General features: G+C 43.8%; 1 protein-coding gene across 3 annotated transcripts; it reads left to right on the top strand.

Annotated features, from left to right (window-relative positions):
- Positions 1–80: 80 nt before the first annotated feature.
- Positions 81–16101, top strand: ANKRD54 (ankyrin repeat domain 54). Of its 3 annotated transcripts, XM_083701180.1 has the most exons (9): positions 97–520; positions 2716–2763; positions 3530–3628; positions 4600–4671; positions 5337–5384; positions 5487–5611; positions 6087–6194; positions 7100–7170; positions 13060–14207. In XM_083701180.1, the coding sequence occupies exons 1-9, from the start codon at positions 187–189 to the stop codon at positions 13070–13072; spliced, it is 918 nt and encodes a 305-aa protein (XP_083557306.1). In that variant the 5' UTR covers positions 97–186; the 3' UTR covers positions 13073–14207. The 3 variants fall into 3 exon arrangements, with proteins under 3 accessions (XP_083557307.1, XP_083557306.1, XP_083557308.1); XM_083701181.1 differs by lacking the exon at positions 13060–14207 and having other exon boundaries at positions 81–520; positions 7100–9129; XM_083701182.1 differs by lacking the exon at positions 5337–5384 and having other exon boundaries at positions 13060–16101.
- The last annotated feature ends 4648 nt before the right edge of the window (positions 16102–20749 follow it).

Genomic DNA, 20749 nt, shown 5'->3' with positions numbered 1-20749 from the left:
TCTCTTTGGCGCACGACCCCTCTTCTGACGTCATTTGCCCCGCCTCTTAGAGTCGCCCGCCTTCTGCCATTGGCTACGCGGCGGCTTCTGCGGAGCTCCTGAGTGGATGTTTGCGGCGGCGGCCGGACTCGCTCCTCTTCCCTCTTCCTCCTCCCCCACCTCCCCGCCCCACATTCTATTGTTCCTATGGTTACGCGAGTTCCCCCCCCCCCGCCTTCGCGCTCTGAGCCTGGGCCCGCTTCGCTTGAGATCCGGACGCGCAGTGGCGCCTCGACGGCGGGGATGGAAGGCGGCGGCGCCGGCAGCGCGGGAGACCCGAGTCCGGCCTCGGCCAACATGTTCTCCCTGACGGGCCTCGGCGCCGCGTTGCGGGCCGTCCCCGAGGCGCCGGATCCCGCCTCGCTGCACTACCTGCAGCTGCCGTGGCAGTGCGAGCACCGCGTGTGCAAGCTCGTCGGCCGCCGCCGCAAGGCCGCCCGGCTGCACCGCAAGGTGGGGCCTACCGGCAAGGAGATCCACGGTGAGGGGCTGGGCGCGGAAGGGGGCAGCCCCCGTCCGCCTTGTCGGCGCGCCGCGTGAGGGAACCTCCAGGCCGCCGCCGGGCCTGTGCTTGGAAAGATTGGTCCAGGAGATTGGGGGGACGGTGGTAGCCCAGAGTGGCTAGGGCAAGATGGGCGGGGTAGAAATAATAAACTTAATATTACTATTTATTATTGGTAGCCCAGAGTGGCTGGGGCAACCCAGTCAGATGGGCGGGGTAGAAATAATAAACTTAATATTAATTAGTAGTCGTCGTCCAGAGTAGCAGGGGCAACCCAGTCAGATGGGCAGGCTATAAATAATAAACTTATTGTTATTTTTTTATTATTGCACGACTAACAAGCCCAACCTGTGGCATGCTTTACTGGGAGGAAATCCTAATGGGTTCAGCGGGGCTTGCACCCATGCAAATATGCATTAGGGGAGTGTAACTTCTGTGGGGAATCCCGGGTAGCTGTGCCCCAATAAACACGCACAGAGTTGGGCTTCCATCCCAAATGTGCTTTCTAGGAAGTGAGGCCTGTTGTGCACTGAATAAACAGCCACAGAACTGGGCTTTCATGCTTGGTCACATGGTCAGGTATTTCAGCTACACTGCCTTGAAGTTGTGATCCACTGTGCCTCAGCTCTTCTGTTGCTCTATTGAGGACCCACTGTAGTGTAGCGACCAAAGTGTGCTTATGGGGCACAAAGTACCATGCTGAGCTCCCCAGAAAAAGGGTGGGATGCAATAGTGATACTCAAATCTGAATTAACTATAGTGGCTTGGTTTTATAGTAACTGGAACCTTCATTTTACCTGTTTTACCTATTGAAAGTTTGGGGCATGTTGCTGTCTTGATTGGGAGTAAAAAGGGTATCTGAAGTCTGTGAAGGAGTAATTGGTCTGTTTTGAATAATTCTGAGTATGCAGCCTTACAAGAGCAAAACTATTAAGCATGCTTATGCAGTGGAAAGACCTCTGGAGCTTGCTCCTGGGTAAGTGTGCATAGGACTGCAGCCCAAGTGAAGTCAGTTTTGGCTTTGCAGAATCTGGAGAAATAGCAAGCAAAAGAGAAGGGGGAAAGATGCTCTCTTCTGGGTCACTGCATGGGAAGAAAAGAGATGGGAATACCCTGTCGAGTCATACTTGTCTCTTTATACAAGAAGAGTTTCTTCAGAGTGCACTTGTATGAGATGGTGCAAAATGAGGAAGTGATTTGAGAGAGAAAACAGTTTGCAGGTAGACTGGCTACATGAATGCAGCCAGGCTGTGGGTAAATTTACACTCCCCTGTACAAGATGGGGCAGTGCAAAACCTTCAAAATCCTTTGTAAAACTTTACAAAATAATGAGACTATCAGACAGGGTAGAGGAGGCCTTGCTGCTGTTTGCACCTGTAGTTTTTTTTCCTTAACAGATGAGCGCTCTTGGACAGGAGTTATATGATGAGGAAGCAGATGGCCTTTAGATATTTTTTTTAAGGAGTGCATATGAAAGTAGAATAGTGTTGAAATGCAGGAAATACCCAGTTTAGTGTCAATGGGAATTGAACAAGCAACTTCTGCATGGTGGTCACAATGAATATTAGCTAGACAAAAACTGTATTTACCTGGGTTAAATAAATTGCATTATGTAAAAATCTTAAATGCAGACATAAATTAGAAATATTATTTGTATAATCAGTCATAACTTTTGTCATGCATATAACATAGCATTATGTTATGTTCTTACCCTTAAACAATTACAAATACCACTCCATTTTTTGTAGTTTCTTCGTTGTTTCTAATATTATATAAAATTATACTACAAATCTAACAAGTCCAAAGCCCTCTCTAGGTTTTCTTATAATTTAATTTGGTCATCAGCACCATGCTCAATAAGTTTCTATTCCATTCCTCTAATACTGGAGATTGTTGACTTTTCCAGTTTTTCTGACATTTCCAGTTTCCCCCCTTCAGTATCAGAGCAATTAATTAACATAGTTCCTGCTAACTTTCAAAGGTTGTATCCCATAAAATAAGTTCAGCCTTGTGAAAAGGTATGGTTTGTGTACAGGAAATGAGAAATGAATAAGCATCTGTTTTGCAAAACCTGAATTATTGAATTTTTTTTAGAACAAGCCTAGGAGTAAAGAATTAAGAAGTTCTTCTTGTCCTATTTGCTTTCCAAAAACTCACCCTCTCTTTTTCTACAGCTTTGAAACGCTTGAGAGAAGCTGCCAATTCTAACGATTTAGAAACAGGTACGGTCACATGATTTGGGCCCTAGTGTATATCTTTGTGTGTGGTTGTCTTCTACATCAGTTGTGGTGATGTGTATCTTGTAAGCTAGAAATGTGGCCAGCAAGAATGTGATTTCCTTCACGGTAAGGAGAATGCTTTGAATTGTGGATTTCGGTGGTTTCAAAATCCCCTTGGAAGGAACACCTTTAAAAGACTCTTGTCAATAGCTTGAAGGAAATTAGTGAACTGAGGAAGTATCTAGTGACCAAGCTATAAGCTTCGCTTATTTAAAGCATTTTTACCCACTCTTCAGCTGTCAAATGCCTTCAGAGTAGCTTACAACAGTCCCTCTTAAGGAGGCCAGTGCCCTCAAGCCAGAATCCATTGTGCAGAAAAGAGATGAGAAACCTCTGGCCCATGCACCTAACAAGGCCTGCCTCCTCATTTTGGCCATGCCCACCTGCCCTGTACCTGCTGCCAAATCTGACATCATGTGATGAAAGGGGTTTGCAGGCAAAACCTCATGCAAAGGGCTTCAAAAGACATGGCTCTTTGGCAAATCCTGTAAAGTGCTTGAAAGGCACTTTGTGAAGTGTGCATTTGCCCTGCCCAGCTATCAGATTTGGCTCAGTGTGACTTAGTTTGGGTGGCGGGGTGGGGGGATTACAATCTAGCCCACCAGCTAGATCCAGTTCCATAGCCGGGACACAGAAGTTGGAATTTGAATGATGAATCACCAACAGAACAGCTCTCTGACTGCTGTCTTGTCTTCCTTGGTGGCACCAGTGCAGCAGCTTCTGGAAGATGGGGTGGACCCCTGTGCAGCTGACGACAAAGGTCGAACGGCCCTGCACTTTGCTTCCTGCAATGGAAATGACAGTATTGGTGAGTCACATTGAAATGAGGTGGGCCTGTCAGCTTCTGGCCCCATTTCTCCAGGATAGATTGCTAATCATTTTCTTTCTATCTTAAAAAGCTGAGCTTCAGAAAACAAAAAAAAACCCATATCCTTTTTGCAAGCATCCCACCCAGCATGTGCAAGGAGACTGAGGAGTGATGTTATGCACACTGATACAATTTTGGAATATTCTTCCTAAAATATTGTGGCGTCATGCAAGATTGTCAGAATAATTCTGAACAACATCAAATGGAGCTGAAGTTTTGTGTCATGAGTCCTGAAATGTTTAGTTAAAAAAATCTTAGAAAGCAGGAATAGGAAGGAACTCTGAAAACGCCAGAAGCTACTTCCAAGGAAGAATAGCAAATTGGTGCCTATGATGGCTTCTTAATACTCTGTGTGCAAACTTAAAAAGAGTTTCAGGGGACATAAAATAGGCATTTTACTACAGGAGATCCTAGTTCCTGTGGATCACTTTGTGAGGGATGAATTTGGGGAGATTCAGGCAAGGGCACTTTTTCCATAAGAGATATGATTGCTCCCCTTCTTGTTATCATTTAGAAGGGCTCTAAAAATGTTCTTCTTAATGTCTGTTTTTAGTGAGCATATATAAGAGCTGGGGGCTCTTGATTTTTTATGGATGGCTGATGGAATTGAAGTAGAAGTAGTATTGATATTTTTAAGTCGGTCCGAGAGCCTTTTTGGCTAAAGGGTGGGGTTTAAATGCAAGAAACCAATCATTAAAAAGTGAAATGTTTTACTGCTGCTATGGTTAGAGCATTGTTTTATGTTATATATGCTTTAAAAATTTGAATGGTAACTTTTTTGTAACATTAATGAGTCGGCTCTGTTGAATAGCCAGTCTTATCAATTCCAGAGGTAAATAGTTCAGATCTGATGGGTTTTCTTTGCCCATCATGTTCAAGTTACACTTAGGATGGGTCTGTTTGTGTTTTAGTGCACTTGCTTTTGGACCATGGAGCCAACCCAAACCAGCGAGATGGGCTGGGGAACACCCCCCTGCATTTGGGTAAGCGTCTCTCACACCCGCCAGACTGCAGCAATGTTGTCACATTTGGCCTTACCTTTGACCTGCCTATTTCTTTCCTTTATATCTTCTTTCCTTCCTTTGCCTCACAGTAGCAACTTGTGTGCTTAAGGATATTTGGATTTTCTTCAGCACTACAAGGAGAGAGTTAGAAGCAGCTGTTCTGCCTTAGGGAGTTTGAAGCCAAAATGAGACTAGATTTGTATACCACCCTATACCCATAGATCTCGGGGCGGTTCGCAACATAAAACGACAATATAAAAAACGCAAAACACATTAGAAGGAATTGAAAGTAAATGCAGGTGAAGACTTTCTCCTGGCTGTGCAGGAGGACGAAATATGTGTGCACGAGGTTTTGCTTTGAATTGTTCTGGCTTCTGGGTGTAGCACTAAAAGCCATGGTTTAGGTTACATGCCAATTATCTCTAGAATCCTTATCTCCATACTGCTGAAAGTGATTGCTGAGGCTGAGGCAGTATTGGCTTGCTTAAGGCCGCCTAGGGATTCAAAGTTGAGATTTGAATTGAGGATTTCTTGGCACCTTTGTGAGAGTGCCATGCTCCAACCTTTACCCCATTAAGCAGAGTCTGTCCCCCGCCAAGTTACTGTAACTACTTAGTTGTGTGTCTCGTGTTTTCCCTCCCCAGCTGCCTGCACGAACCATGTACCCATCATCACCACACTGCTTCGTGGAGGTAATGCCAATTAGAAAGCTGCCTTCTCTGTTTATAGATATCCGGAGGGGGCTATCTTCATCCTTAAAACACCCTTTCTTCTTCTGCATGTGCATCTTTCAGGAGCTCGAGTGGACGCCTTAGATCGAGCTGGACGGACCCCTCTGCACTTGGCCAAGTCGAAGCTGAACATCTTGCAGGAGGGCCTCTCACAGAGTCTGGAAGCTGTGTGCCTGGAAGTAAAGCAGGTAATAAGGATAAGGAGAATGGGTGGGCAAGGAATCCAATACATAATACAGTATAATAGAGCCTGGTTGCAAAATGTTGATCTTCTGTGCATAGAAGTTTCTTATGGAACTTTTTCCATAAAAGCCACCCCCCCCCCCAGGAACCCTTGAGGAAAATAGGCTCCTGCCACCTGCTGTCAGATTTAATATGCATATAAAATAGGGGGAAAGTCTAATCTTAATAGTAGCAAAGCAGTCTGCCGATCTGAAAAGTATATTTAGTTTGTTTCTGTGCGAGTGGAAAAGCCATGGTGTTTGCCCCCATTTAGTTTTCATTTGTTCTATTATTTATTTCAAATGTGCCTCCATTTCATTTCAGAATTCATCAAAACCTATAGCAGAATTACAGTACTTAAATTTTGACCTGGTACTTAGAAGTGTGAACCCTCTCCATTGCTCATAGTAAATCCCATCTCTCCTGTGCTGCTTGTTTCAGATCATCCAGATGTTGCGGGAATACCTTGAACGCCTCGGGCGCCACGAACATCGGGAACAGCTGGATGATCTTTGCTCCAGGCTACAGAAGACTAGTACAAAAGAGCAGGTGAATGAATGACGGGGGATTTTGCATATTTAATTAAAATCTGACTTAACCAAGTTTAAATATATTTCAGTGTTGCAAAATGACAGTGCCTTTTTGAGACTCCTGAAGGGTAGAGAAAAATATATTTATTAAATGATACACTATTTAGTTACAAGACATTGTGGGGGGTAAAGCTTTAGTTTAATAATACTTTATCATAAACAGTACATTACTTTCTGTTATTAGAAACATAAGGATGAAAAGTTCAAGACCCATCAGTACAGTTGGAGAAGTTTAAATTTTAAAGACTATCCTGATTTCAACAGAGCATTGCCCACTCCCCTTGCACGTGGTTCTTCTTGCTAGAAGCAATGTCGCAATAGCTTTGCTGTGAAAATAAAATTATTTAGTAGCTGTGGCTCCACTTAGAAAGAAAAACCATTGTCCTGATTGCTTTTTCATCAAATCTGGCAGAGGAGGAAGCCTGTGCAACTCTGCTTCTGCATGGCAGCAGATCCTTTTAACAGTCCCCAGTCTCACTGTCAGCCCTCATGAATCAGGGACCAAATTTTAAACTGTGGCTTTTGTTGATGAATTGCACCATTTTCAAAGCTTGCAATGGTCATTGTTAAAAAATGATTATTGTTGGAAAATGATTATTGCTAAAAAAACACACCAAAAAAACAAACATCTTTTCCTGACCTTACCTTCTCGCCCATTCTTCAAGGTCTCTTACTTATGTGGACATACTTCTCTTTTCTCTCTGTCCTTCAGTAGCAGAATTTTCTCTTGCTCAACAGGACAATACCAAGTCCCAGTCTTCGTGAATTAATGAATTCTGTCACCTCACAAATTTCATTTCCTTCATCGTATTCTTATTTGACTTCTATAACATGTTCTTATGCTTTTTTCCTCCCCTCTGGAAGGTGGACGAGGTTACTGACCTCCTGGCCAGCTTCACCTCCCTCAGCTTGCAGAAGCAGAAGATTGAGAAGAGGTAACGGGATTTCCCACTGTTTCCGCAATCAAACGGACAAGCCTTGGGAGAAAGAGCAACTGGAGCTCCTCAGCAAGACTTCAGACTTGCTGCTGCTGGTGCCAGGCATGCTTTTCCTATTGGATATATTTGCTCAGCTGCCCAAGACTTGTTGGGCCACTATTACTGCCGTGGAAGCTTCAGGACAAGAGCTTCATACTGAGGCCCTGACTTTCAGAACAATGAACCACTCTTCTTCTTCTTCTTCTTTTTTTTTTTTAATGCATCAGTGACAACTGTTTTAGTTTGCAGTCACCTTGTACAGGGGAGTTGCCACATTTCAGAAGCATCTCCATGGTCCTACAAATGACAAATCCAACGTGCTTTGAGAACATTTGGGGAAACTGAAGCTGTTGGGCACAGCATCCCACACGAGTTGTCTCACTTCTAAGGACATGACTTGTTGAGCAGTTGCATAAACAGTGAGAAACTACACCCTGTTGGGCAACTAAGTTTTACAGGAGGGCTACTTTACACTGAGAAAGGGCTAAAGGGCCAGCAATGCTGGCTTTGCCCACTAAAATGCTATTTAATTCCCTCCTCCTCTGTCCCATCCAAAATAGCAGTGGAAGATTTTTACAGGGTTCTTTGCTTATGCTCCCCTCTTATAAACCATATCACTTTCATTTCCTGCCTTTCTCATGTACCTGCATCGGTAGCTGAGGTGTGCAAGAGAAGAATTCTGCCAAAATCTCTTGTCTGAGAGGGCGAGTAAGAGACTTAAAGAATTCCTTGCTTGCATCTGTCAGCTTGCACCAATTTTTTTTTTCTTTTTTTTTTTTTTTTTGCATAATTATGGGCTGCCTGGGATTCAGGCCTAATAGGGAGCTATAATGAGTCGCCAGGCTACCCATTGCCTATTCATGCTTGTTACTGTTCCTTGGACTTTCTTTTGCTCTCTGTGCCAGTTAACATAATCTATATCAGTCCTCAAAAACCTGAGCTGGAAGTAATGGTGTCTCTCAGGGCTGCTTCATACACTACTTTTCTTCCTTCAAAGACAGGACTGATTCAGATGTAACAGAAAACCACAGTTTGGCGCGTTTAGACGCAGTGACAAATCACAATTTGTTCTGAAACAGGAACAGAAGCTTTAAGTCCCTACACACACACAAGAAAGGGAGAGGGAAGAGCGTGAGTCCAAGGTTTGTGATCACAGCAGCAAACCAAGCCAGTACTCCCAATGTGGATATTGCCATAAAGGGGAGAGAGAGAAGTTGCTTTCTCAGTGTGTGGGCACATGCCTAGGACAGATGCTTTCTTGATGACAATGCTGTACGTTGCTTTGGCTGAATGGGCCTTGGAAATGTATGTCTTCCCATTTACAGTAGTTGCCTGTCACTGAAGCCAGGGAAGCTTGACTTCTCATTCTGCCGCTAAAATTAAAAAAGACAAAAGGACTTAGCAGCCCTTATGCTCACAATGAGAGAACTCGTTTTGCCTTATACGTGCCAACTCATCGGATTCAAGGATGTTGCTGCCACATAACAGCATTTTTTGACTTCAGCCAACCCACATTTTTTAATCGGAGGAGGCAGGGGGCATTTGTAGCAAATCCATTATTGTGGTCTGATTCCTGCACCATTGAAATTCCAAGGCTGCTTCTGAACCTTGAGCCTAGTAGGCTATTATGACTGTCTTTTGTTGTTGCTTTAAAAAGTGTGCTGCTTTTGTGAAAGACAAGCTTTAATGGGATTTGTATCTTTCGACAGAAGTCCACGTTTTCGATTTCACAAGCTAAGCAGCTTTGATAGGAGAAATCCTGAATGCTCAGGGGTGGAAAGTTGGGGACTGACTTGACTCTGACCTTGCCAGAGCTGTCACTGTGAATACGGAGAACTTTAATACAATGTGCAAGGAGGGTGGGAGGTGATTTGAACTTTTCCATTGTAAACTTCAATAAAGTGCTGTACGCTTTCAGGGTGGCTTTGCACATTTCTGCCTGCCTACTTTTCCTCTTTCTCCCCCACCGCCCTCTTGTCTTCTCTGCCTGAGGCCTGGAGGTGGACTCGGTAGTTTCTTCACTTGAGCAAACTGCATTGAAATGAAAACTGACAGTGTCTCATTGCCTTAAGCTCAAAGGCTGAGGCAGTCTGTAGACCTGATGTAATTTGCTGCCTCCGTCTTGTGTTTGCGGCTCTGATCCCACGGTTGCGGCCTCCTGACTCTTAATAGACTTGCTGAGGACTCCATGAAAATCAATGTCTCTGCTACCCCCTGCTAGTTTCCTGGCAGTCACTTACGTGTACTGTACCTGGGAAACAGCGAGGCTGTCTAACTGAATCACATTTTCATATTGAGCTCCTTTAGTGTGCAGCCGGCGAAAACATTAATCACCGTTTGGGGGAGGGGAATAGCTGAGAGGAGGGTGCAGAATGTCCTTATATTTAAAGCAATTCACCAGGTTGTGGGAAACGTGGGTGGTTTTTTTCAACAAGAGGACAAGTAGGAAAGGGCAGCACATACAAAGGTCCGTTCTGGTGATAGGAAAAGTATGTAGTACAAGAAGCATAACCTACTCTTTGTTTCTGAGAACATCTCATTAGCCACATTTTAAGACAGGTGTTGCTAAACTATACCTCTTGTCATCCAGTGTGGTGTGAGGTGTAGTTCACCTGTTTTAAAACGAGGAAAGGTCTATGTTGGAGGTGCAGTAAAGCAGAGGGGACATTTATACATATTTGGCGGACCTGTGAAAAAATCAAAAGCTTCTGGGACATGGTGTATGATGAACTTAAAAAAATGTTTTAAGTATAACTTTATGAAAAATACAGATTTCCTATTGGGGATAACGGACACAGGTATAACAAGGGAGGATCAGAAAATATCCCTCTATGCCACAAGCATGGCAAGGGCCTTAGTTGCCAGAAATTGGGGAAAGAATTGTGGCAACAAAAACGGAATGGCAGGATAAATTACTAAACTATATCGAATTGGCTAGATTAACAGAGGCAATTAGGGGATTCTCCAGACAAGAATTTCAAAAAGAATGGGGGAAATGTAAAGAATACTTTACAAAACAGTGCCCTAGAATACACACCTGGACTTCTTTCAATTAATGTCTGTAGGAGACTTTGTGGTTTGTTTGTTTTTAAGTCATAATTTGAAAAATTGTAATAACAGCTCATAAAAGAAACAGTTCATAAGAAGTAAACAAGGCGGCCATGTCTTTTCTTTTGTTGTTTGTTATATTTTTTGTTATGTTTATGTCTAATGGTGGTGGATTTGTTTATATGAGTTGTGGTGGACTTATGTTGTAAATAAATTAAATAAAATAAAAACAAGGAAATTCACTGCAAGTTCTCACCATGTGGGTAAAGGAAGCAATAAAGGACCATGCCTTTCTGCTTAAGATACCCATCCGCACTTGAAAATTGAAAATGGGGAACAATTCCATGGGAAGCTCTCTGGTGCAAGCCCTTTGGAATAACAGGAGCTGCGTAAGACATAAGAAGCTGCCTCACACAAAGTCAGGCGGGTGGCAGTGGCTCTTGAGGGTTTCAGAGAAGTGTACGTCCCCAGCCTTGTGTGAAACCTGCTGGAAATTGAACCTGGAACTTTCCACCCACAAAGCAGATGCTCTTCCTCTGAGGGACAGTCCCTCTCCAGTGGAAGCAGCCTGGTTCGTTGGCAAGGCAAACTGAAACACCCTTGTGTATGAGAGCAACAACCTCTTTCCTCTGCCATGTAGTTAGCCTCTGCTGTGAACTGGGCCCTCCTCACCAACTGTTTACTCCCAAGAAAAAGGGTTGGGGAGGGGTAATGAAATCCAGGCTTCAGCTCAGGCAGGCATGCATGCAGGGGACCTGATCCACTACAAAGTTCACCTCCAGTGTGAATGCTGGGAGGCTTGTAGTACTCCAACATCATATATTTGTACCGTCCTTGACTTAATGCACAGACTAAAAAGTTCTACATTCATGCATGCTATTTCAGGCTCTGCCCCTTATTACCGCTTCCATTTCAGAAGTAGTCTAAACTATATACACATCACAGAAAATGTCAGGTGCTTCATACTTCACCATTGTCCTTTGAATAGACATAGTTACCATGTTTGTTTATTCATAACATGGGCCTGAAGAAGTGTGCATGCACACGAAAGCTTATGCCCAGAACAAACTGAGTTGGTCTCTAAGGTGCTGCTGGACAATTTTTTAATTTACTTTTGATTGCGTCAGACCAACATGGCTACCTCCTGAATCTCTAGTATCATGGGCCTGAAAGCTTCACCTTTCCTAGATAGATCTCTTTCCCGATTCAAAGATAGTATGGACATCTTTGTAGTATCTATATACCATGGTATAATAAAGGTAGTTTGGCATGTAGTGTTAACAAATACCAGGGGACACATAATGATGGGAATGGGAGAGAGAGTCTGCTCAGGAGCAAGTTTCACTGTGTTCAGATCTCTCCCACATAACGGCATAGGATTGCAACCTTGAAATAAGCTGGAAATTGGGGTAGTTGATAGCACTTAATACTTAATGTTAGTAGCCCTCAATGTGCTATTGGACTGTGCAGGGTCTGGAAACCTCAGGCCTTGTTGGAACCTGCGTTTGACCGAGCTCCTCCGGATTGGCCTCCAGCGTGATTAACGACCTGAGCCTCTGATAAGGCTTCAGGCATGTTCCCCATTACGCAGAGTTTCAAAGCAGCATGCGGAAGGACGTGATAGTATGAGCTACATCACAAAGAGTTTTATTCCTAACTACACAGACAGAAAAGAAATAAGCATGCTCTCTCTGTGAGAGCAGAGAGCAACTGAACAGCAAAGGAACAGGAAACCAGTAACATCACATCCGTCTCCTGCCTTCCATGAGACTTCCAACAGCCTGGAATATCTCTGGAATGTAAACAGAGTCTTGTGACTCCAAGAGCACAGTGGCAACACACAGAAATCAACAGGCCTGGGGGCCAAATACAGCCCCCAGTCTGGCCCTTGGAATGCTCCCCAGCCACACCCACCCCATGCTTTGCATCCTCCTTTATTTTTGCCTGGCTGAAATGTGCCTTTGAACTCTGATTATGACTTGCTTGCTTGCTTGGATGGAGGACAGAATATCTGTAGAAAGTAGCCCTACTGCAGCAAGGCCAAATTTACATCCATTGTTCCACCCACTTTCACCTCTGGCCCCTCCTACCTCCTGAGGATCACCCAGAAGGGGAGTGCGGTTGTCAAGCTGAAAAGCCATTTCCTAATCCCAGGCTATAGCTCCTGTCCTCCCTGAGCATTGGCTTTGCAAGAGCTGCAGCAAAGGCCACAGATCTCCCCTTTCCCTAGCGCAGCATTTTCCCATAGTTATTTGCAGGTTGCTTTGTTAGTGTGGGGCATGCATTTCTTAAGAGCTAGCGAATGAGAGCAGGGATTGTAGTTCTGTGGTGTAATCTATTCCCAGGGATTTAGAGGACACCTGCGTGAACTTCACACTCTGTTCTGGGCAATGATGATACGAAGAGGACCATTGACCCTACAGGGCCACAGATTCTCCACCCCTTGCTATAGGCCATCAGCATAGTGATAACTACAAAAATCCAGCTCTGCCGCACTGTTTATCTTCATCTGGGGTGCATCTGCTATCATGAAGAATTCATAAATTCCAGATACTGCGGCAGATGTAGCCATACAACCTAAAATGAGCACCACCAGCTCCTCAGCTACTGAAATATTTAAGCTAGGCTTTGAGACAACTGGCATTTCTAGAATCAAAATATACCTTTGTCTTCCCCTCCTGTTAATTTCATACTCCAATCATTTGTATTCATTATCCCTCATTGGACCTTTGATCCGACTTTTGGGATGACACGTTTCTCATTACCCGTTCTTTGAACTCTCTTCTTTGTTTATTGCAGAACATGTTTGTAAAACAAGGTTCTTATTCACTGCAATGTGCAAGGACACTGCGGCGAGAGAGCAGCCATGTCTGTGGAGGAGAAGCATTTGATGAACATGTGGATAAGGAAGAACTGACAAAGTAGGCCTTCAGAAGGTCTTTTTAAAATTATTTTTAAGGCCCCTTACAATGATGCTGTTAGCAAAGAGTTCACCAAGCAGCCAACTGGGAAGGTATTACAAAAACATTGAAGACTGAAAAATGCTGATACATATATACATACACATTCTTGGAGGCAGTGGAGTAAACGAAGAGGGAGAATGTATTGCTCATCACATCCCTAATGGTTTTAGTAACTACTGGAAGAGAGAATAAGAACTGAAGAACTGATACTAATGGCCAATGAAATTGAACAAAATAAAAAGGTGTCTTTATTACAAACAGCTTTAATTGGTGGTATAATGATAACTGTTTTCAGTTCGGACCAAGAAGCCCTGGATTCAAATCCCTTCTCAGTCTTCAAGTTTGCTGCATGATCTTGGGTCACTCGCTGTTCATCCTCAAAGGGTTGTGAGGATAAAAAATGTATCAGAGGTGAAGAGTTTTGCATTCTGAGCTCTTTGGAAGAGGGGAAACAAGTGCCTAAGAAATAATAAACATCTTTCATTGCAAGCTGGACTCAAGTTTGATTGTGAAACTGCAGGATATTCTATTAACTGAATTGCAAGCCATGTGAATCAACAGTTTTGCTGATAAGAATTGTATTACGACTATGTGGTCCTTCTTTCTGGCTGACTCAGAACAAACGCAAGTTATCATCCGTAGCTATTATGCACAGTACATTTTCACAGTCCTAATGGCGCTATGTTAGGTTGACAAACGGGTCAGCTTGACCCAGATTCTTGCTGTTCTTGTTTAAAGCATCCTCTGGTAACAAAGGGCAGGATGGGGGTACTAGGAAATGGAGAATTATTCAGAGAGTGTGAATACCCTGCAGCAAATATGGCAGTGGTGGTCCAATTCCTCATGATGTTACAGTGATGAACCAGAGAACAAAGACTGCAAAGGACTTCCAGCGGCGAAAAGAGGATAGAGAGTTTGATAAGTCGCACTGGCAAAACATGACATCCCAGAAAAATGTTTTGCCCAGTGTCCTCACTGCCTGGCATTGGATTGTGAAAATAGTCTAAGTAATCTATTTTCACCGTTTAAAACTGTTTGTAGTTATTAGCATGACCCTTTCCATGTCTACTCAGAAGCAAGATCCACTGAGTTCAGTGGGACGTACTCCCAGGCCAGCAGGATATAAATAAAATAACCACGGCAATAATCTATATAGCTCAGTTCGTCGAGCACGAGACTCTTAACCTCAGGGCCATGGGTTCGAGCCCCACGTTGGGCAAAAGATTCCTGCATTGCAGGGGGTTGGACGAGATGAACCTCACGGTCCCTTCCAACTCTACAATTCTGTGATTCTATGAACTTATACGAAAAGGTTGCAGCATTTAAGGCTTTTTAGTTGAGAGAAAAGGCAAGGTAGAAGTTTTTAAAGTGATGAACAGCATGGAGAAAGTTTTTGTCCCTCATAACACTGGCACTGATGGACGTCCAATGAAGCTGAATGTTGGGAGATTCAGGACGGAGAAAATAAAGTTATTATTCGCACACCACATGGTGACACTAGGGAACTTGCTTCCACAGGAGCCAGCAATGGCCACCAACTTAGATGACTTTAAAAGAGGGTTTGGCAGATTCATGGAGGACAATGCTATCAAGAACTACTAGTCATGATTGTTTTGCTCTGTCTTCATGGCTGAAGGCATTATTCCTCCTTAGGCCACTTGTTGGGACTCCCAGCTGGGCAGAGTTATGTGGTGCTCTGGTCCTACTTCAGAGTTTCCCATAGGCATCTGGTTGGTCACTGTGAGAACAGGATGCTGGACTACAGTGGACCATCGGCCTGATCCAACAATCTTGTCTTCTGCTCCTATGTAACCCTGGCACCAGAGGACTCTGCACTGCCGCATTTTGTTGCAGGTCCCTTTTGTATATGCTAATAGTGAATTCAATTCTTTCAGTGCCAGACCTTAATGCAACCAAAACAGCATCGCCCACACACACAAAAGAGAGGTATCAGCAGCCTCAGGGAAATCCCCATGGTTTGCAGGCTTAAAAATAAGATTTATAAAGCCTGTTAAGCTCTGCTATGACTTTCCCGAGTGAAATTTTCCATTCAAACAGATTCAGCAGAAAAGCAAGGTAAAACAATGCATTAAGAACTCCTTGCATTCATCTAGTAAGTGAGACGGGAGAACAGCAAACCTCAACCCACAAAGTAAATGATTTTAATTAAAGACAGTGCCCAAGAGCTGAAACGTCATCATGTTAATTCATTCAGAGGAAGCAGCAGAGTTCTCCAGAAGCCAAAGGAAATATTAGAAATGTTCTTTTCCCTGTGAGCAGCTGTGGCAAAGGCAACAACAACAAAATACCCTTGTGGTGCTTTTTTGCTCCTCTTCCAATGAAACTATCAGCAGCTCAGGAACATGGCTGCCCTTTGCTTGCTAATATTGATTCTCCTCAAAAATTTATTGTATTACTAGCTAGAGGCCTGTGGGAGAGGGGAGCAGGTTGCATTTGCAGAAAGGGAGGGAAAGGCATCCACCGTTTCCCTTGTCACTCCAGTGGTCCAGCTCCTTTTTCTCCACTGCGACCCCATCTTCTAGTGACAGCCCAATATATTTTGTTGTCTGAAGCGAGGGACAAAATGGCTTCCCCTTCCTCTTCCACATACAGAAGCCAGCTAAACTGGCAGGTTACTTGGATGCTGGCAACAGGACTACACCTCTCACTACACCTGCAAGCAGGCTATATCACAGGCTATAAGAGATCTTCTTCAATACATCTCTGTCACTTCCTGCCACATCTGCTGCCTGAAGTGACTGCCTTACTTTGCCAGTGCAGGGACAGGGATCCTGGGGGCCTCCAGATGTTGTTGGACTACAATTCCTATCATCCCTGACCATTGGTCATGCTTGCTGGGACCGATGGGAGTTGGAGTCCCACACCACATTGACTATCTCATGCCTAGGGCAAGCAGTGTCAGAAAACCTGAAGTGCATGGGAAATGGTGCTGGGTGATAACAAGAAGTATTGCAGAGGCCCAAGAGGAGCCTTCCCCACTGTGGCTGGGATTGATGGGAGTTGTAGTCAAAAACTGTTGCCTGGGACTATACCCATTACACTGCATTGCTTCTCAGAGTAGGATTGTCAACACTGCTGCAGCTGCCAAGACTAGGCAAAGAGTGTGCAGTGGGAACTAGAAGATTAGTTAAAGACCATAAACAGAGAACGGATGATGGTATTGGTTCCATAAGAAGCATTGGTGTCCACTGCAAGACAATACAAACATAATTACAGGATGCGAAACCCAATTACGAAGCTCCCAGAAGCTGCAGCAAACAGGAACAAAACAGCCCTGAAGTGACAAAAAAGCAAACAGCTACAGAACAGGGTCAACAAAAGTTCAAACAAACAGTGAACTAACAGGTACCCTATAGAGAATGGCATCCCTTCTTGACAGTCTGCAATCGACTCCCACCTGTAAATACAGTGGTACCTTGGTTTATGAACTTAATCTGTTCCGGAAGTCTGTTCTTAAACCGAAGCATTCTTAAACCAAGGCATGCTTTCCCATAGCAGCGGGGGACTCAATTTACAAATGGAACACACTCAACAAGAAGCAGAACATGTTCTGCTTCCAAGGCAACGTTCACAAACCAAAACACCCACTTCTAGGTTTGCGGCGTTCTTAATCCAAGTTGTTCACAAACTAAGCTGTTCTTAAACCAAGGTACCACTGTAGTGATATTCTAAAAGTGCCCATAGTCTTCCCCACTTTGGTGAGATACGTTGTATTTATGTTTAAATTATAGTATTTATTTATAAATTGGCATCTGTACTTATTAATTAGCACGTAAAACCAGAGTACTTTTTTGCATTTCTTCTTTTTTTTGGCAGTGCATAAATGTGGACACCTTAACTTAGCTGGGAGTAAGTCTCATTAAGTGCACTTCTGAGTAGATATGTATAGGATTGCACTTTTAAAAAAATACGGTAATTATAGTGAAAGCACCAAGATTCTTCAGTTGTAATGCAAACTTCAGACCATGGCTCTTCAGCTCAGATGCTGTTGCTCCTGTCATCAGTTGCATAACCAACTTATTAGTGGCTTTTGTGAAAGTGCAAAAAAAACAACAATTGAGGCTGCAGGGGACCCCTTCAGAACATTAAATTCAGGCCACCTCCTTCCTACCAGTCTGCTCTGTGACTGAAAGGATGGTGCTCAGCAGTCAAGAGCTGACTATGGGAGACAATGATGTGGGCTGCAATCCTATAATCATTTACCTGGGAACAAGTCCCATTGAACCCAATGGATCTAGACACATATAGAATTGCACTGTTGGAATAACAACAACAATGGGTTTTATATGTGGCCCATCTGACTGTGTTCCCCGGGCACTCTGGACAACTTCCAACAAATTAAAACACCAAACACAGTGACACATCAAGCTTTAACAACTTCCCAACACAGGGTTGCCTTCAGATGTCTTCTAAAAGTCAGATATTTGTTTATTTCCTTGACATCTGATGGGAAGGCGTTCCACAGGGCAGGAGCCACTGCCAAGAAAGCCCTCTGCCTGGTTCCCTGCAACCTCACTTCTCGCAGTGAGGGAACTGCCAAAAGGCCCTCAGAGTGGACCCCAGTGTCCAGGCTGAACAATGGGGGTGGAGATGCTCCTTCAGGTACACAGGAAGCTTCAGGAAGCTTGATAAAAGTCCTTCTGTTCTTCCTTCCTTTCTCAAGAGCTGCAGCCACAAGCCTCCATGCTGGCAGCATGGATGTGTGAATAGAGCCATCAACGGCGACTGGGTTAGCATCCTGTTGTAAAGGTATTGTGACATCCCTCCCTCAATATCTTTTCCCTCTTTAAAGCAGCAAGGGCCTGGAGTACACTCTCTTTCAGACTCCCGTACGGAATATCATTTTCTTCTCTTTCTAATTACAGTCACTGCTTCTGCTCTCTATTGCATTAGCTGGAATTATAGATTCTAGCCTGCGGGATCAATGAATTATTCACATGTTTCCCCCCCCTCATTTGGTTCCCCATGCTTCTGTTTGCTTACTCCTTGTCTTTGGCATTATTCATATCAAGGCTGGCAGTACAATGTGTGTGATCCCAAATCCTTGGGTAGGCTTTAAAGAAAGCCTATAATATCCACACACACCCCAGGGATTCTGATGTCAGCTTTGTTCTCCTCTCTGATACCTAGTTAATTAGCTGACTGGTGTGTCATCTTTACATAAAACCCAGAACACTGCGTGAACTTTTGCAGTTCTGCAGCTACTGAATTCTTCACAATCATTTTCTTTGGTTCTCAAAAAATGTACAATTTTATTTTAACCAGTGAGGTACCTGGTAAAAAAGTCCAGGGGCTCAACACTGCAGAGTCCATAGCTACACCCCCAAGGTGTGTCCAAAAATGTCGGCAGTTCTGTTGATACTTTATTTATACTAATACCCCCCCCTAAAAAAATAAACCCTCCAGTAGTACATAGCATATTACCCATTTTATTAGGATCAGCTGACAGTTACAGAATTATGAGCTGGCAAAAGGTGATTTGTAGGGATGGGCAAACATGTCAATTTTTGTTACTCTCAGTTTCTCATTTTTCCAATTCAGTTTGCAATTTTTGCGAAAAAAGAAGTTCTCATGAAAATTCATCAGCAATTTTAGTGCAAATTTCTCCTGATAAACATATGCAATTTCCCCAACTATAAAGCATTTTTGCGTGTTATTTTTACTAATTATTTTCACTAATATGTGCATTTATATGTACACTTAACACTAATAAACACACACACACATTCATATACAGTAAGCTTGCAGGAGTTACATTCCAGGGATCACACCTAAACCAAAATCAGGTATCGTCAAAACCCATTGGACTCAACAGTGGCTGGGATTGCCAAAGTTATTTTCCCCAGATGCCTGCCCCCTTTCCACCCCCATATATATATATATATATATATATATATATATATATGGAGGTTTTGGTGTCCTCGGGTGTCTTCCCGTGTAAAAGTTGGGGTGTCTAGGCGACGTTTCGACGAGGTCTCACTCGTCATCTTCAGGCTGGTGCTTTCGGCTTCTTGTACAAGAAGCCGAAAGCACCAGCCTGAAGATGACGAGTGAGACCTCGTCGAAACGTCGCCTAGACACCCCAACTTTTACACGGGAAGACACCCGAGGACACCAAAACCTGCATTCCTGTACCCGTGAAAATCTACGAAAGCATATATATATATGCTATACACATAATGCACACAAGTTGAATGCATGTAAGTTGCAGATTTAACTGTACAGTGGTACCTCGGGTTAAGTACTTAATTCGTTCCGGAGCTCCATTCTTAACCTGAAACTGTTCTTAACCTGAAGCACCACTTTAGCTAATGGGGCCTCCTGCAAAGTTCTGATGCGAAGTTCTTAACCTGAGGTACTATTTCTGGGTTAGCAGAGTCGGTAACCTGAAGCGTATGTAACCTGAGGTGTATGTAACCCGAGGTACCACTGTACTGCAAACTCCAAATTAGCATGAATTTTGGAGGAGGGTGGTGTTATGTTCACTCTTGTTTTGGAAAGCAAGTTTGCCTTTACGTATGAACTGAATCGGATTTTGCTCCCATCTCTGGCAGTGTCAGGGTTTGCACGTTGGACTTAGGCCAGGTTCACACCCCAATCAACCCTGAAGCTCACTCCATGACCCTGGATCAGGAGGGACTGAACAAGAGGAGCAGAGCTGCAGCAACAGCCTCCTGTCAGGGACTCCACTGCCGCTTACCAGGAAGCTGTGGGGTGAGGCAGCGCTGAGGTTGGGGCTGCCCCAGCAGAGCCAATCCAATGTTTCCACTGGTGTGCCTGCAGATCCCCGACTTTTCTGTCACACTCCATCCCTCCATCTCCTGGCGAACATCAGCAACGCCAATGTGGGAAGACTTATCACTGCAGCCGCACTCCCCTGCTCCTGGCCACCTGATGAAATTCAGGACTGACCGGGGGGGCGGGCGGGGAGGAAAACATGTTAAATGCAGCCACACATACAGGGCCGGATTAGGTTTGATGAGGCCCTAAGTTACTGGAGGTAATGGGGCCCTTTATATGTCCAACTGTCCTTTGTCAACAACAAATTGTCACTTTTTTGTGTTGAATGTATGCTATATGGTAATTTATGGACCTAATAGGTATCTAAAGCCACTTGCATATATTGCCATGCAACCAGTCCATGCAGAATGTAGGCACCCTATATATAGAAATGAGCAAACCAGTGATATTTTAGGGAGCAGGCTAGCAGGTGGGGCCCATTACTTACATCATAGGAGCCTACACGATACAAAACACTGTTGCTGTATGTAGGTTTTATTTTATTTGTTTCTATCTTATATTTTGGAAATGTGCATCAAGGTTTTTTTCCCTTTGCATTTTTGGGGGGCTCCCAAGAGAGTGAGGCCCTAAGCTATAGCTTGTTTAGCTTATACATAAATCTGGCACTGCATGCATATAACATATATATGTTTTGAAATTCAGGAAGTCAAAAAATCAGGTAAGACCATTTGTAATTTTATATAGAACCATATACCATATTTTTC

This window comes from Podarcis gaigeae (genome assembly GCF_964106915.1).
Source record: "Podarcis gaigeae genome assembly, chromosome: 10".
Classification (NCBI taxonomy): Eukaryota; Metazoa; Chordata; class Lepidosauria; order Squamata; family Lacertidae; genus Podarcis; species Podarcis gaigeae.
The sequence above is the reverse complement of the archived record's forward strand: the minus strand, read 5'-3'. Positions and strand labels throughout refer to the sequence as shown.